The sequence below is a fragment of the Sesamum indicum genome, linkage group LG7, assembly GCF_000512975.1.
Source record: "Sesamum indicum cultivar Zhongzhi No. 13 linkage group LG7, S_indicum_v1.0, whole genome shotgun sequence".
NCBI lineage: Eukaryota > Viridiplantae > Streptophyta > Magnoliopsida > Lamiales > Pedaliaceae > Sesamum > Sesamum indicum.
Genome location: NC_026151.1, coordinates 5,701,226 through 5,717,891, shown reverse-complemented (window position 1 = coordinate 5,717,891; position 16,666 = coordinate 5,701,226). Strand labels below are relative to the sequence as shown.

The window sequence follows — 16,666 nt, the reverse complement described above, 5'->3', positions numbered from 1 at the left end:
AATCTTAAAATGCGATATGAAAAAGAAATTGGGACTACTTTTTAATAATTTGCCTAATACGAGAGCAGAAGAGTTGTTATGGTAAGGCCAAGTATAAAATGTATCTTCACAAACACTAGGAACATAGAGAAAAACACTCACTCTTTAGAGGCCAAATTCGGATTCACAGCAGTAATATGAGGACCTTTATTCACTCGACCTATATCAGACAACCACATCGCTTCTCCTTGGAGGTGGCCAGCACACGTTTTCATGCTCATATATGCATCCTAAGGGACAAAACAAAAGAAGGCAGAAGCTGATATGAAACCGTGGTTGCATTTGCTTTGTAGTCTTTTAAGCATTTTACGAGGAAATGTGTTAACAATGGAATATATACACAGTTCTTTTAGTAACAATTGGGACAAAAGCAATAACATATTGCAATAAAGGATAATCTGATGTTATCTGCTCAGGATAAACTTTCAAAACTTGAAAATCTTTCATGCTTACCGCTCCATATTGCTGTAACATGGTGTGTAAAGGCTCAAAAGAGGTTTCTTTTCCTATTTTCTGGATATTATAGTCACAAGAGATCAATGGGTGGAATCCAACAACAATTCTCCTGCATTAGTTCAAGGTACAAGAATATTATGATTGATGGAATGAGCATGAGAGACATGAAGAATCAAAAGTGTAAAATTACATCACACTAACATGTAGATTGAATCTATATTGGAGATGTGGCCTTTTGTTAACTTAATTTTGTAAAAGGACTCTGCTTCCTAAATGTTGAAAGAGTGGGACTCAATTATGACAAAGAGCAATTAATTCGTTTCATATTCAATGCCAAACCAACAGGTTTCTTCGGTTGTCACTTGAAAAGTATTGAAAGTTGCATTTGCCGCTCACAAGGGAAGAAGTGAGTGAATAAAAGAATCCCAATAACTACTGCAAACTTACCAGTCACTGTCACTTTCTTTTAGGGTCTTCGTCAACCACAGGATCTGATCATTTCCGCGTACACTTGATGGATCCTAAATCATAATGTCAATATAGTTATAGAAGAGTACATTACTGGAAGCAAGAAATAAAGAACTAATGCAAAAACCTTTGAAGTCAAAATACTATGCTCAGCACTTTGAAGGAAGAAATGCGCCATAAAGGGAAAAAAGAAAGTGAGTGAGAGGGAAAGTAAAAATGGTACATATTAACTCATGAACTAAAGATCTCCATTGAGGCATTAGCATCAGAAAAGAAAAAAGATGTGGTTAAGCATTAGGAACTATGTCTCTGTATAGCGTATGACTTTTCACTATCCAGATAAAATCTTTGATTAATTGTCATCTTTACTGAAAGTACAGTGATTGAGAGGCCAATCTCCAACACATCTTATCAATAATCCCTGCAGTTACAAAAGTATACATGTGACTGCTTGCAGTTCTTCAAGTCTTTTCTATTCTTTGCTTCTCTCGGATGAGGTAAATTGATATATTAGTACAGATGATGTTTATCCCAGAAACTGTGGTAGTACTGTACTTGTATATGAAAGAGTACATGTCTCAAGCTAAAATACGTATATCAGTGCAATAGATCAAGAGAGAAATAGCAAATTATAGAAAATTCATTTCTGTCTTCACCATGGGGCATGGTGGAGATGATAGGAGTGATGCTTCATCAAACATATTCAACAGAAAAGTATATGTAAACTATTGAAGTGAAGCAGACTCATTCATTCGGTATAGATAAATAGCAACCATATACTCAGTATTAACCATAGCAGATTTGGAAGAGTAATAATGCAGTTGATAAAAGTCCATCTGAAGGTGTATAAACTTGGCATTTTTTCTTTTTTGATTAATGATATATTCAGTATTGTACATACATATTACAATCTATGTAACTCAAAGGCCAGCCAGAGGTCAATTTTAAATGTTGTCCAGAATCTCAAAATAAGATACCCACCTCTTAACAACTCAACTGGTCCACCTGATGGGGTCATCAAATTTTTACTATACCTGAGTAACAAATGCTCATAACTCTTACAACCGCAATATGCTGGCACTAATTCCTCATTTGACATGGTTACAACTTCATGACTCAGTGATTTTACCTAAATTCTGGGAGTGAAATCGTAAATGGGGAAAAAGATTCATGGCCACAGTCGAGTAGTGAGAGGTGAATGGAAGTGTGCAATTATATTTTCAATAATTGTCTCAGAGATGTGTTGTCCAACAACAAATTTCAAATATTATACTTGAGAACCATAGAAGAACTTTACTATTTTAGCTTTTAATATATCTTTCACCAGCTTAACAGAAAAACTGATTTTTGTTCCTCTGAGATTCTTGAAATTTACTAGGCTATTTTTATTCTATAGAGGCCTGTTTCACTTGAACTTATAGGTTGAGATTTGAAACTTTATTCCCAAGGATGACAGAAACTGGCAAAGTTCAACAGTAGTTTATAGTTTAATTCTTGTCAAGGGATCTTCCAATCGGCAAAGGTTTCAATTTTGCTAGTAGAAAGAGCTACACCATTCATAATGGAAGTTGAAATAAAGAATAAGCATGAAAGCAAGACATGCAAAGGACAAAATACGCTACCTGCTTAAGCAACCATGAGGAAAACTGCAGCATTTGACTTAAAGCAAGAAATCTATCCGCAAAGAAATTAATGAAGTAAATAAAAGAAGAGACTTACAAAACACATCTCACACCTGGAATAGCACGGTGTCCAATGCAATAAAATCTAGAGTTTGTCCATAAGGAATTTTGACTTTCTTTAAGAAGTATGGTTGCGCTTGTCCTCCTAAAGCCCCAGAAGTGTACCTAAACAGGTCGGGAATGGCCGGTTGTGAAATTGGAGAAAGTAGATTCAGACAGAGTACCGTAAAATGAGACTAACATGATGGGCCTAAAAACTAAAGACATATTCAACTGTATAAAGAAGCGGCTTACCAGGGCATCTTTTGCAAATCAGAAAACATCGCTGCCTGTTTACAAAAGACATGTCATATAGTTATTGATTCAAGTTAATGAAAACCAGCATATGTAAGGTTCAAACATAAAAAAATTAATTAAACAACCAACCAGCAACAGAGATTATAGCAAGGATAATTAAGTTCAAAGAACAAAACTATGCCATAGCAACAGCAGAGTAGTGATCACAAAATAAACACACATCTCAACGAAAACAATAAAAGCATTGTATCGTGATTTCGGACATGATTCTCTCTCAGGTAGACATAATGTTAGTTCTATATCTCCAAAAGTGGATGACATACTAAAAGTGAACAGAAAAGAAAAAGTATAAGAAAAAGGAAAACCACTTCTTTGGTTTTCAGGCATATGAAATAGAGCATGTGCAGGACCAGTAATATTTCATGGCAATAGTTGTAAGGACCGACTACTAGTAAGCTTATTTTTCTTGTCCCACATTGGCTACACATGTCTTTTTCTTTATACTCAATGATTCATATAGAGCCCTTTGCTACCTCATGATTTGAGAAGTGTAGGTAGGTGGATTTTGGTACAAAAGCCCCACATGGGCACCTGCCCGTCCCGTTCCGAGCAGGGCTTGGCCACGTGATTATAATCATTTTTTGTGGTAGAAACGCTGTAAATCCTACACTTTTTCAACTTTTATTTTTATAACTCTAAAGCTGCTTAGCCACATCTTTTTAGCCGTTTTTGACTGAGCTTAGTCTCTTTTGTTGAGGAAAATCTGAGTTTTGACCAAGCTCTGTGATCTGATTTTATGAGAGCCTGAGGCTGAATTATCTCAACAAACGGAGGCCTCTCTTCTACACATAGGCCTCGGTTTGGTTCATTTGATACACAACTCGGAACTCTTCTTCTCCTTTCTTTCTTTGCTACTATCCGTCTTCTCTCATGAGTTACATTGTCTGTTGTTCCAACTCTTTACAACGAGTGCATGTGTTAGAGACTGTTGTGTTAATCTTGAGGGGAAAACGGTTGTAACCATTGCACCACGACCTTATGGAAATTTTTGCTTTCAAGGCAGTGGTTATTCCGCGACACAACTTTAATCGTTTACTTTCCTAACAATAGTAATACATTAATTACAAAAGGGCAACATAACCACCTCATGCAAATTGACATATTATACCCAACTAAAACTATCTTGGACCCAGAGCTCAAAGAAGCATAAAACTCTGTATACGATAAAGTTGAGCTAGCAATTCAAGAGTCAAAAGATGCAAAGTCAAACAAATTCACATTTACAGTGCAATCAAAAGTGAAACTCACATTCTGCATGAGGGAATCAGATTCTCCAAGTTCACTAATGCTTACTACAAAACGCGCTTTGTAGGTCTTCGCCACCTTCATCATCTTCATTAGCATCAAGATTACAGTTACAATAGGGCCTCGCCGAAATTGCACAAACAATATAACAAACTAAAGTAGTTTGAAATCACAGGATAAACTCTTATAGAAGCAAAATGATCAATATCCATCAGCAAGAATGCGTGCTGCTTGAATATTTACATGACAATCCATGCTTAAATAAGCAAATCATACATTACTAACAATACTTAAAATAGCACATCCAAGAAGGAAATCACATTTTCTCCTCCAAAAGAAAAAAAAAATTAAAAGAAGGAAAGGAATTGTGAAGAACATATATTCAATCATTAAACAGATAGATCCAATAATTAACTCTCCAAATTGCAGAAACACACTTCAAGAGCAAAGAAATATCCAATCTTCTACCAAGAAAACAAGGACCCGTCAAAGAGAATGAACAAACTGACCTGTTGCAGCAAAAGGTTCTGTTCTTCAAGTGGCCTAAACCCTCCAGCAACACTTATAAAGTACATATCAGTCGGCCCGCCTACGCTGGAGATGCTACCATGAGTAACTTTCTGGGGCTGGCCTATATTGAGAGCTATATAAGCTGCAATGCAGAGAGAAAGCTGGGTGATGAGAGTGCAAGCCCATGATTTTTCCTTCATTTTTGAGTCAAATTTCTCAGCTCCGAACGCATTTCCTGTGTGATAATCTCAATTCCGATGAGCCCATCAACGAGAGATCTTAGCACATGGGATGGAAGTTTGTCTTTCTCAAATGAATATTATAGTTGTGGGCATGAAAATTTACTGCGTCGTGAAGAATTTCTGCACCCGGCAAGCTTCTATAGCGCCCCCTATACAATACTCTCGCTTTGGATCTTTGACCTACTCTCATAGGTAAAAACCTATTGCAAAGTGATTTATTTGGTTTCTCTATTGAGCTCAAGGCAAGAGGCAATCATATTTTTTTTAAAAAGTTTAATAAATAAAAGAAATAAATAATTCAAACTTTAAAATATAAAAATGAATAATTGGTTACTAATTTAAAATCTAATATAAAAATAATCAATAGTAAAAATATTATAGATAGAAAAGTAAATTTATTTTATGTTACTAACTAATTTATTTAAAAAAAATTGTAATTTTTTTAATAGAGTTAAACAATTATATTAGATTTACCTTGTCTTCTTGAATACAATATATGTTTGTCATTATTTTTCATGAACCCAAGTCATAGAAACTAAAATTGTTATCTCCTTTGAGAAAATTACTACAAAAAAATCATACAATGTAGTTGGTACTAAGAGAAAATATTCTCTTTAGACTTGGTACTAAACACATATGATAGTTGTTGAGTTGTAGCAGTCAATAAAGAAAGAATTTTCCAAATAAAAAAAGAAAAGAAAAAAAGAGTGGAGAATAGAACCATTGGATGGGATTAAGATGGTGTTTGGCTAAAATTGTTTAAAAAGATTAGTGATTGTGGTATACTCAATGCGTGGGGAAAAGTATTATTTTACTTTGTTAAGTATGCCTACTTTTAATTTTAGTTTGATAATTATATTCATTTTTTTTTAGGTTCAATAACTTACGAAATTGCTTACTTTTAGTCCTCTGGCAGATTTTCGGATAATTTTACCCCTATGAGTGCATATGGACTAGAACTGCCTTTCAAAAGTTGCATAGAGGTAAAATCATTCGAAAATCAGCCAGAGGACTAAAAGTAAGCAATTTCGTAAGTTACTGGACCTAAACAAAAATGGACATAGTTATCGGACTAAAATTAAAATTAAGCATACTTAACGGACTAAAATAATACTTTTCCTCAATGCGTGTATAAGAAATGACAGAAATTTATTTAATATTTATAAAAGTATATAAAATTAATCTGATATATTAAAGGTAATTTTTTTGTTATAACTGGCCTCTGGAATTTTTAAAAAAAATAAATATGGTAATTATCATGAATTTGATGAACGTGTTTAGAAATATGAAATTTAGAGGATAAAAAGTACAACACAATGGAGAGGAAAGAAAACACAGAGAAAAAAAACTTTATGGAGTTTTTTTTCGATAAAGGTAATTTCATTAATGTGAAAAAAGTACAATCATACATTATAAACAAGTATCATGAATTGGGGTCTCCCTCGACAAGCCAAGGGATCCGCCACAATTTATAAAGCCCTCATGTACTAACAGAGTGAGGTAGCTCAACACTAATAATTCTCTACCTAACTTCCTCAAAAACTACGAATCCAAGTGTAGAAGTTTCTCGTTCAGTCTGCTGAAAAATCAATCTGTTTCTTTCCTGCCAAATGTAATAAATGAGGGAGGCCATTAGAGCTCGATACGCCGTGCTAACAACATGGCGTCTTCTCCATTTTGTTGATGCCCATGCGATATCCTCCATCCACTCGCAGTTTGGCCATGCATAGCGAATTTGTTGTCCAATCACCACTAGGCACTGACGAGAGTACTGACATCTAAATAAGAGGGGGGAATGAATTTCGATTTGTCCATCTATGTATAGAGTACACGCCCTACCCAAGTGTCCAAGCCAAGGTTTGTCCATAGTAGACAATTTACCCAATATGGCCAAAGGGGCCTAAGAATAGCGAAAACCAACCTAAATTACGCCCGGATGGAGAGAAGATGGCATAAGCCTCCCTTGAGGTGAAATCGCCACTGTTTGACCTCCAAATAACTCGATCACGGCCTCCATATATAATAGGGAGGGAATGCATGCTCCAAACAGTCAATATCGATAATAAGAGGCCATTGTCATTGCCCATCAATTATGATAGTGTGGATGGAGCCTATCTGCGAGCGAGGTATTAGTAAGCCGTTGTCCCCGAGGGAATCGCAGTAGAAGAGGTCCCATAGAATGCTATGGATCCTGCCAAAGAGAATAAATCTCCATTCTCAATCCTATATTCAATATATGGAAGCAGAAGATTCTGTAAGAGGAGTTTCCTCCATCCCCATGAGCGTACTCGGTGACTCACCGTCCATATGGGCTGCTCCAGCAAGCGGACATGAAAGATCCAGTCCACCTACATAGATGAACGTTCCCTCTTAATGACATCCCACATATATCTACTCATAAGTGCTTTGTTTAGTGCAAGGATGTCACGTATTCCTTGTCCCCCTTCCTCAATCGGTCTGCATCCATTCTTCCATGCCACCTTTGGGTAACCTATTCCAGTCGCTTCTCCACCTCTTGAATAATCCCTTTGGACAATATGAAATCCATTGCCCAGTAAACATTAAGTCATAAGGATGTATCTGATAAGTTGCACTTGGCCAGCAAACGATAGCTTGATCCCCTCCCATCCCTTAATGCGAGTATCAATCTTCAGCAGTAGAAGTTTGCAATCAACTATAGTCAAGCGAGAAGCAAAGAGAGGGAGGCCAATGTAACAAACAGGAAGGTGCCCTTCCTAAAGGCCTAGAACCGCGAGCAAGCTGTCCCTTATGCTGTGAGCAGATCTAGAGATAATCAAACGGCTCTTGCTTGAGTTAGCATGCAACCCAGAAAAGCAAAGTAAACAAGTCAAGCCCCTTCTTAAAGATACTGATAGAGGCCACATCGACTTTATAAGATAATAGTAGATCATCCTCAAAACAAAGTTGTAAAGGACCTAAGTCCTAAGAATGCCACTGAAAAGAAAAACAGCCCTCCTGCTCAATCAATTGCTACAATACCATGTGAAGCACCTCCATAACAAGAACAAATAAGTAAGGGGACATAGGATCCCCCCTGCTAAAGTCCTCTTTCTCCCAAAAAGAACCTATGCAACGTACCATTAATACGCATCGAGAAGGCCGATATAGTAACACACTCTTCAATCCAACGATATAGGATTGCAAGGAAATCCCATTCCACAGTATCTTAGGCCTTACGAAGGTCCACCTTTAAGATACATCGTTGAGGAAGCTGTTGTTGATTATAACCTGTGAGTAACTCCTGTACTAACAGTAAATTATCCCCTATTGAACGGCCTGGAACAATGCATTCTGAGAGGGACTTATGATTCAATCCAAGATTGTACTCAAATACTGAACTAGTATCTTCCTAATCACTTTGTAAATAACATTACAATATGATATGGGCCTAAAATCAGCAACAAGAGTAGGAGCTTGTACCTTAGGAATGAAAACAAACAGAGTGGAGTTTACTTACCTCAACAGTTTTCCAGTGGTAAAGAAGTCCATAATCGCTCACGTTAATTCCTCCCTCACAATAGGCCATGCGGCCTTGTAGAATCCTGGCGAATAGCCATCAGGGCCCAACAATGTGTCCTCAACAATGCCGAAGAATGCCAGTTTTATCTTAGAAGCAGTCACCATCTTGAGGAGAGCGAATGAGTCCTCCTTGGTGATAATATATCGTGCCCACGGACGTAGGAACCTCAAGTCAAGGTATTGATTCCTCCACTTCCCCCCTAATAGCCTCTGATAGAAAGAAATAAACTCATTAGTTACCTCCGTTAGTTCTGTAAGTGTTCGTCCTCCTTCATCTTGTATATGAAAAATCCATTTAGAGGCTCGTCTCATGGAAACCTTGTAGAAGAATACTCAGGTGCACTGATCACCCCTATTAAGCCACTGTATTTTTGCCTTCTGTTGTAGCATGATTTGTGCAAGCTTCATCGCCTTCATAAACACTAATCTGCAGCAGTGCTCCAGATGCAAGAGGAAGCTATTATGGTGATCCGTCAGGAGAATGCTTTGGGCAGTCGCCAGGAATTCCTTTGTCAGCTTAACATTTAGTGAGGTCCCACTTATTCCTCCTTTGCTGTCTAAAAACAGGTTTTAGGGCCTTAAGTTTGTTAGTAATTGCATACAACATTCTGCACAGAAGTAATGAAACCCGATGATTGGGCAAGATAGTTATCAAATCAAAACATACTTACTTGTTGAGACGGTGAGTCATCTCATAGAACCAACGGAGAATGGTCAGAGGCTCGAGGGGTTAGGCTCAAGTAGTAAGTATTCAGCTAACTCTATACCCAACGATCATTAGACATCATACGATCCAGTCTTTTTCATAAACTCCATTTATCATGACTGCAATTGTGCTAAGTAAATAGTTCCCCCCTGCATTAGGAAGGTAATGAACCCCGTACAGCAATGTAGTCTCAAAACTCCTCCATGGATACTTGAATGTCACCGGAAGTAGCACAAACATCACTCAAGTCGAGCACTACATTAAAGTCATGCAAACAAGCCACAGTTCATCAGCGCTATGCCTAGCCAGGGAACCAAGCGCCTTCCAGAGCTCTCGTCGTGTACCCACGTCATTGACCCCAAACACAACTGTCACTAGAACATTCTCATGCAAAGCTCAAATAAGGATCCGACAGTGTATGAATTGAGTACCAACATCCAAGATATCAACCGCAATATAGTCATCATCCCAAGCAATCCAAATATGATTGCCAGGCACAGAATGATCACTTAACCATTTCCAACTAGGCAAAACATTAAGATGGACTCAAGAAAAATATATAGGAGTTATTGTTCTCCAAGCAACCATCAGACACAATCACTTGATGATCCATACGGTTCAGACCACACACATTCCAAGTAGCTGAATTCATCATGTGTCATTGGACAACTGGCTGTTTGGTGGCCAAGACTATTACAAGCGTTGCATTTTGGAGGGATCCACTCATACTCAACATCCACTTGGCATAGGACCTCTCCCCCATCATCCGTTGAAACCATGATGATAATATGCTTTGGTAGTTTGGACGAGATGCCTAGAATAACACACAAACGAGTGAAATCCAGTCTTGTGCATGCCTTCGTGTTCGCATCCTGATAAAGTGGTCGACCAATACCACTTGCCACAGTACTAAGTCCCTCATTCGTCCAGTATTCAACCGGCAAATGTTGGAGTTTTACCCAATTGAAACCTGCATGTGTTTTTATTTTTTGAATGCCATGCCAAGCTCCCATCTCTGCAGAACGATCGGTTGTCCCCAAAATAATCATAGACCACCCTCAAGTACCTTCTCCATCACCGTCTCGGTCTTAAATTGAAACCATTTTTTGTGGCGATAATATTCTTAACTTCCAGCCAAATCAATCGCACATAATCATTCAGATGATGATAGTATGGTTTCTTACTAAGAAAATAACCCTCCGCCGTTGCCATCAAACAGCTGGAACCATCTCGGACCAAATCCAACAAGGGACGAACAATTATCTCACCATTTTGAATCATAGGGGGAATATACAATAACATTTTTCGAGATGAATTATGAAATCCATCAGCAAATTTATCAATTGTTTCACTATGAGCATAAATCGCAAAGAGAGACACTTTATTGATAGACTACCCATTGGTGGAGGACTAACAGTGGCAGTATCGGGCAATGAAATAGGGTCAGTCATCAACAAGGGGGGTCGTCAACGTAGTCATGCATGGCTTAGAAAAGGCCGAACTCAAATCTCTCGTGGCGTTCTTTGAAACTGGAGAAACGCTCCTTGGAGGTGGCAAATAATCTCCCAATGGTATAGACATCTCCATGAAGATCGGAGAAGATGAAGAAGGCGGCGCATGTGCTGTCAACAAAGAAACCCTAGCCGCACTTTCCGTATGTGGATCAAGAACCCTAGGCAAAGTGATAGTTGGCGGTGGCACCTCACTAGGAGAAACCTAGAGACGGCGCCATAGCATGAAGTATAGACATCACCTGTTCCGTCTTCTGCAGACGGGGAAGCCGCCTTGTTGGCTGTAAAATAGGCGGAGGGTGAAGAAATGGCGTTAGTTGATGCAAAGAGACGACGCGCAATCCATCTCGGCTCAATCGATCATGGGTGCGATCTTCTCGAAACTTCTCAAGCTACCTCGATTTCAAATCAAGCAACGCGTCCATCGTGACTCGATGACCATTGTCAATCACCTTCGTTGCCAAAGCAAAAAATTCCATCAAATTGAATTCTTATTGAATCCTCGATTTCAATTCATCCTCGATTGGATCATGGTTTTTTGATCGCGTGTCCAACAACATCAAGCCATCATTGGCGTCTTCTGTTACCACATTGCCGTCCACCATCGCCAATGAGAAGAAGAATTGTCGCGTGAAGTAGTGTGCGTATTAGGTGTAGTGTATGAGAGAGAATAGAGAGAATTAGAGTCCATCATGAATAAGAAGGTTGTCCTTCCACCTTGGCATTTTACTTAGGAAACTATTGTTGAAGTAGAAAAATAGCTTTATGAAGTTTGTAAAAAAATTAAAAATGAATTAGGAATTCCTTACTTTTTTATAAAAGAGCTTATAAGATATTCTTAAAAAACTTAACCAAATTGATATGATAAATTCAACAATGAATAGTTAGAGCATATTTTTCATAATTAAATGGTATTTTGGTTATGATATGGTAAAGTATATAATTAGATTATATTTACCATCACTAAGAAGCATGATTATGTCTAGTGTATAAAATTTTGAAACCAATACAACTTCAAGGAGATAATCACTACAAGAAAACAGGGTATCAGAGACCAAAATTTAGAGACGGAACAAAATCCGTCTTTATCAGAGACGGATTTAGAGACGGAAATCCTTTTTATGATAAATTATTAATAATTTCTATTTTACAGACGGATTTAGAGACGGATTTATAATTTCGTTAAATTCCGTCTCTATTTCCGTCTCTGATACTGTTAAATGATTGCTTAAAAATCAAGATGGCTGAGATTTGATTATTTCCGTCTCTGTTTCCGTAGCTAATTTTTTATTTAATTTAGCCACGGAAATTTCCGTCTCAGATGGTGTAAATAGAAATTTTTTTATTTATTAAAATATTAAAACACAAAAATAAGAATTTTTTTATTTATGTAATAATAATTAAGTTGTAATTATATAACATGATAATATATATATTTGTATAATTATAATGTATTTTTAATTTTAATTAATTACAGTAAAACTAAAAGTAAACTTTTTATTATTATTTTTTATTTTTTATATATATTTTTATTTTTGAATTTTTTATATATTTTATTTGATATTTAATATTTTATAAATTTTATAGTCAAAATTGACCATATATTATAATTATTAATCAATATCATACATTTTATTTTGGATAATAATAGTGATGGTAATTTAATCAATAATTACGATATCTTAAAATCTGGTTAATCGATTCACACCAAATTTAAATATATATAAGACCTTGTCCATTAGATCATATCAGACGGTTTGATTTAAAATCACATGGCCTGATTCTACGATACACCGACTTGAATGATTATTCTTATGTTTTGAATACGATATCTTGAGATCCGTATATCAAATAAGTCTAAAACTTTACCAAGTGTATTTTTCTATATATATGATCATATCTAACGGTCTGATTTGAAGTTTGATGGTCTGATTAACCTTTGTTATTTAACAATGCAAGATAATAGTTACATCAATGTAATACTAACATTTATAAATATATAAATTTACTACAATGTAATTTCTATGAATTGATTTAATCAATAATTACGATATCTTAAAATCCAAGCACCCGATTCATACGAAATTTAAATATATACAAGACTGTATCCATTAAATCATATCGGACGGTATGATTTAAAATCACATGGCCTGATGCAATGATACACCGTCTTGAATGATTACTCTTATGTTTCGAGTACGATATCTCAACATCCGTATATCTAATTAGTCTAAAACTTTACCAAATGTATTTTTATGTAAGTTTGATCATATCTAACGGTCTGATCTGAATTTTGATGGCCCGATTAACCCATGTTGTTTAATAATGTAAGATGATAGTTATATCAATGTTATACTAACATTTATAAATATATAAATTTTACAAATTGTGAACATATATTAATTTCAACTATATCTATATAAAAATTTGATGATTCGATCTCATAATTCAAAATAATAATAATAATAATAGCAGTAGTAGTAATAATAATAATAATAATAATAATAATAATAATAATAATGATAGTAATAATAATAATAATAATAATAATAATAATATAATAATAATAATAATAATAATAATAATAATAACAATAGTAATAATAATAACAATACTAATAATAATAATAACAATAATAATAATAATACTAATAATAATAATAGTAGTAGTAATAATAATAATAATACTGATAATAATAATAGTAGTAATAATAATAATAATACAATAAAAAGTCAAAACCTATCTCTTTCTCTCTTTTTCTCGTTTCTTCTTTCTTTTTCTTTCTCTCTTTCTCTTTCTATCTCCATTCTTTCTCCTCTCTCATTTCTTCCCCAAACCAATCTCTTAGAACCCTAGCCTCAAAATCAAGGCAACAAGGACAGTAGCTGGAAATTGCCCATTTTGTCAAGTGGGAGATGAATCATAGTTTCATTAAGTATCAATATTACTCTGCTATTCTGTTCATCTAGCGATCTCTTATGCACCGATGTGGTCTGTGCCTTTTTTTTTTCCACTTTACCTGCCTTGTTTCTATGGATATTAATAGCCCCAAAATCACGGCAACAACGACGGCAAGTCGGCGACGAGTATGGGTTCCAAGTAATTCTTCTTTTTCTATTGCATTTTACTTATTCTTATTTTTCTTGGGTTTGAGTGCTATTTTCTATAACCAAAACAAGTTGAAGAAAGGGTGAAAGTTGTAAAAGTTCATGACTGTTGTAGCAGTTTATATGTAAGATTAAAGTCAATATCTGTCAAGTTGAAGAAAGGGTGAAGGTGTTTGTTGAAATGCCTCATTGAACGCCTCTATTCGAATCGTTTTGACTTTGCAAAGTCCGAAGCCCAGCGTACCATTCAGCTTCAAGGTACTATCTTTTATGGTCTTCTTGTTTTCCGAAAGAAAGTTTTGGTTTTGAATCGAAATTTAGGGTTTAGACTATTTATTATCTACCTTTGCTTTTAATTCGAGAAGGCTTCTCTATAAATTTTCTTTTCTGTTAGCAAAAGCCAAAAAGTTTGGTTTTTACTGTTAGTGAAGTTTTTTAGGTTGTTGGCAGTTCTTGAATTCCCTTGATTTTTCCTTTCGACAGAGAAATTGGGAAAGCTTAAAGGGGAATTAAGAGAAGCTGAGGATGCTTTAGTGAAGGCTCTTGCTGGTATTGTTCTATTCTTTTTTCTGGTTGTTCGTTCAGGAAAATGATATTTCTTTTTTTTTTCCTCTTTTGCATTTGTAGATAGTGATTAACATTTTGGATTTAATTTTCTGCAATGAAGTTGAAAACTACAAATCTTGTCATGTAAAAAGGTGATTAGGAACATTCTATATGTTATTTGCTTCAGACCTCCAAAACATTCATGCAAGGCCCTAAACATCTGGACGTTTCTTAATTGGAGTAATTCAACATAGTAGACTTAGTTTCTGCATTTCACCTGTGTATTGAGTTACTCAGTTCAAAGAACGAATAATATTTTTCTATGTTCTTTAGATGGCAAAGGAGACTCGGTGTCTTTCGCCAGCTAATATGCCATTAAGGTGCTATTTTTTTAAATGACTTACAATTAAGTGTTTCTGTTTCACATTATACACTGGCATCTCTATCAGTAACTGAAATAGATGGTTCGATAACAAAACACACTGGTGGTTCTAATCCTGTAGGGGCACATAGGCCAAAAAATGGTAAGTTTTAAGTATAAAGCTTTTAGATATCTTTTATGCAATTTATTGACATATAAATTAATATTGTTTTGTAAACTGTAGGAAAAAGAACTTGGTAAAGAAGTGACTAATCTTGAAGAAGCTCGAAAGAAGGAGGAAGAGGCTGGGAAGAGGGAGGATGAGGCTAGGAAGAGGGAGGCAGACCTACAAGAATTAGTTCGAAAATTACTTCAAGATGTAGGATACGCAAACCATCAATTTGCTGGTGGGTCTGGACAACAAGAGTAACAACATTCCAGGAAAGATAATTAGTTTATTTTTTATGTTGGTTGTTTATGACTTAGTGTATGTTGATTTGATATTATTTGGTAATATTTGGATGATGACATCAATTATATTAGTGTTATTGTATTATAAGTATCTTTTTTGTTAATATTTGTTGTTCTTGTTTGGGAAATTCAGATTTTGGTATTGATGAAATGTATATTTGATGGTATAATGACCAAGATATTAATTTGGATGCAGAAATTAAAAATTTGCCCAAAAAAAACCAAAAAAAATTAGAGAGGATTAGAGACGGAAATTTGTAAGGTTTTAGAGACCGATTAGAGACGGAATATTTTCTTCATTTCAGAGACGGAATTAGAGACGGAAATTATTTTACCTTTATCGACGGAATCAGAGACGGATTACCAACGGAAATTAGAGACGGATTACAGTTAAATTTTCTTCTTTTTTGTCGACAGAATTAGCGACGGAATTTTCGGTCTCAGATTTAGCGACGGAATATTTCCGTCGCTAAATTATTAGCGACGCGGCCTTCTGCGACGGACTTCAGCGACGGATTTTTCCGTCTCTAATTTGTTTTAGAGACGGAAATCCTACTTTCAGAGACGGAAATTTCCGTCTCTGATACCCTGTTTTCTTGTAGTGAATGTAGCTGTTACTAATGAAATGAAACCAATGAACAAAACTTAGAAAGAAGTGCATGAGGACCAAAAGTGCCAATTTTTATAATTTAAGGGACTACAAGTGCTAATCCCATAATAAATATCACCAAAAGTAACATGGACCTAACTTATGGGACTAAAAATACTAGTTTTTCAAAAATTTACAAATGCCTCCTTGAAATTAGAATTACCCTAACAAATACCTCCTATAATGAGCTGTCACAAGACAGTATTTGTTAGGGTATATTTGATTTCAGGAAGGTATTTGTACTTTTTCAAAGGATAAAAATTGCGATCTACCTACTTGTGTTATGGAAAATAGGCAAACAATCCCTTTATAAAAAATAAAATAGCAATTTATCCCTCTGTGTTTTTCAAATATAGCAATTTATCCTTCTATATGTTAAAAAATGAAGCAATTTACTTTCATACCTAAAGAGGTAAATTGTTTCATTTTCTAAAACACAAGGATGTAAATTGCTATTTATTTTTAATAGAAGGGTAATTTGCTCATTTTTCATTACTATTATTCACCCATTTATCAAATAACGAGAAAATATTTATAATTGTGATAAATTTAAGGAGAAGTCATCATAATTTATATATTTTTATTTTTAAACCGTACACCTAACATCTTATTTTAGTTGAAACAGCAAGAATACTTCGTCATATTTTATACACAAACTCTCAAATATTTTATAAGATATTTAAAAATTTATAACCTCGATTATACACCCTGTAAGATAATAATTGAACTTCTGTTATCTAGATTTAATATATATGTTTATTGAGATTCAATATTAT

At 35.2% G+C, this 16,666-nt stretch overlaps 1 protein-coding gene and 1 long non-coding RNA gene across 7 annotated transcripts in view; one reads left to right on the top strand and one right to left on the bottom strand.

Moving 5' to 3' along the window:
* LOC105166369 overlaps positions 1–5,174 on the bottom strand; it is a 6,246-nt gene extending 1,072 nt beyond the window's left edge. For 2 of the 3 annotated variants that reach the window (XM_011085705.2, XM_020695316.1), the window contains exons 1-7: positions 4,757–5,174; positions 4,251–4,334; positions 2,940–2,974; positions 2,699–2,810; positions 943–1,016; positions 493–604; positions 142–269 (exon numbers count right to left, since the gene is read on the bottom strand). In XM_011085705.2, the coding sequence (XP_011084007.1) occupies positions 142–269; positions 493–604; positions 943–1,016; positions 2,699–2,810; positions 2,940–2,974; positions 4,251–4,334; positions 4,757–4,957 (746 nt within the window). In that variant the 5' untranslated portion in view covers positions 4,958–5,174. The remainder of the gene's footprint in view (positions 1–141; positions 270–492; positions 605–942; positions 1,017–2,698; positions 2,811–2,939; positions 2,975–4,250; positions 4,335–4,756) is intronic. The other variant, XM_011085706.2, reaches the window with a different exon arrangement.
* LOC105166368 lies at positions 13,525–15,388 on the top strand. 4 transcript variants are annotated; one of them, XR_848172.2, is made up of 4 exons: positions 13,525–14,121; positions 14,347–14,412; positions 14,743–14,933; positions 15,015–15,388. It is a non-coding gene; the product is annotated as an uncharacterized LOC105166368 (long non-coding RNA). The 4 variants fall into 4 exon arrangements; XR_848174.2 differs by having other exon boundaries at positions 13,526–14,121; positions 14,859–14,933; positions 15,015–15,387; XR_002287407.1 differs by lacking the exon at positions 14,743–14,933 and having other exon boundaries at positions 13,532–13,855; positions 13,982–14,121; positions 15,015–15,374.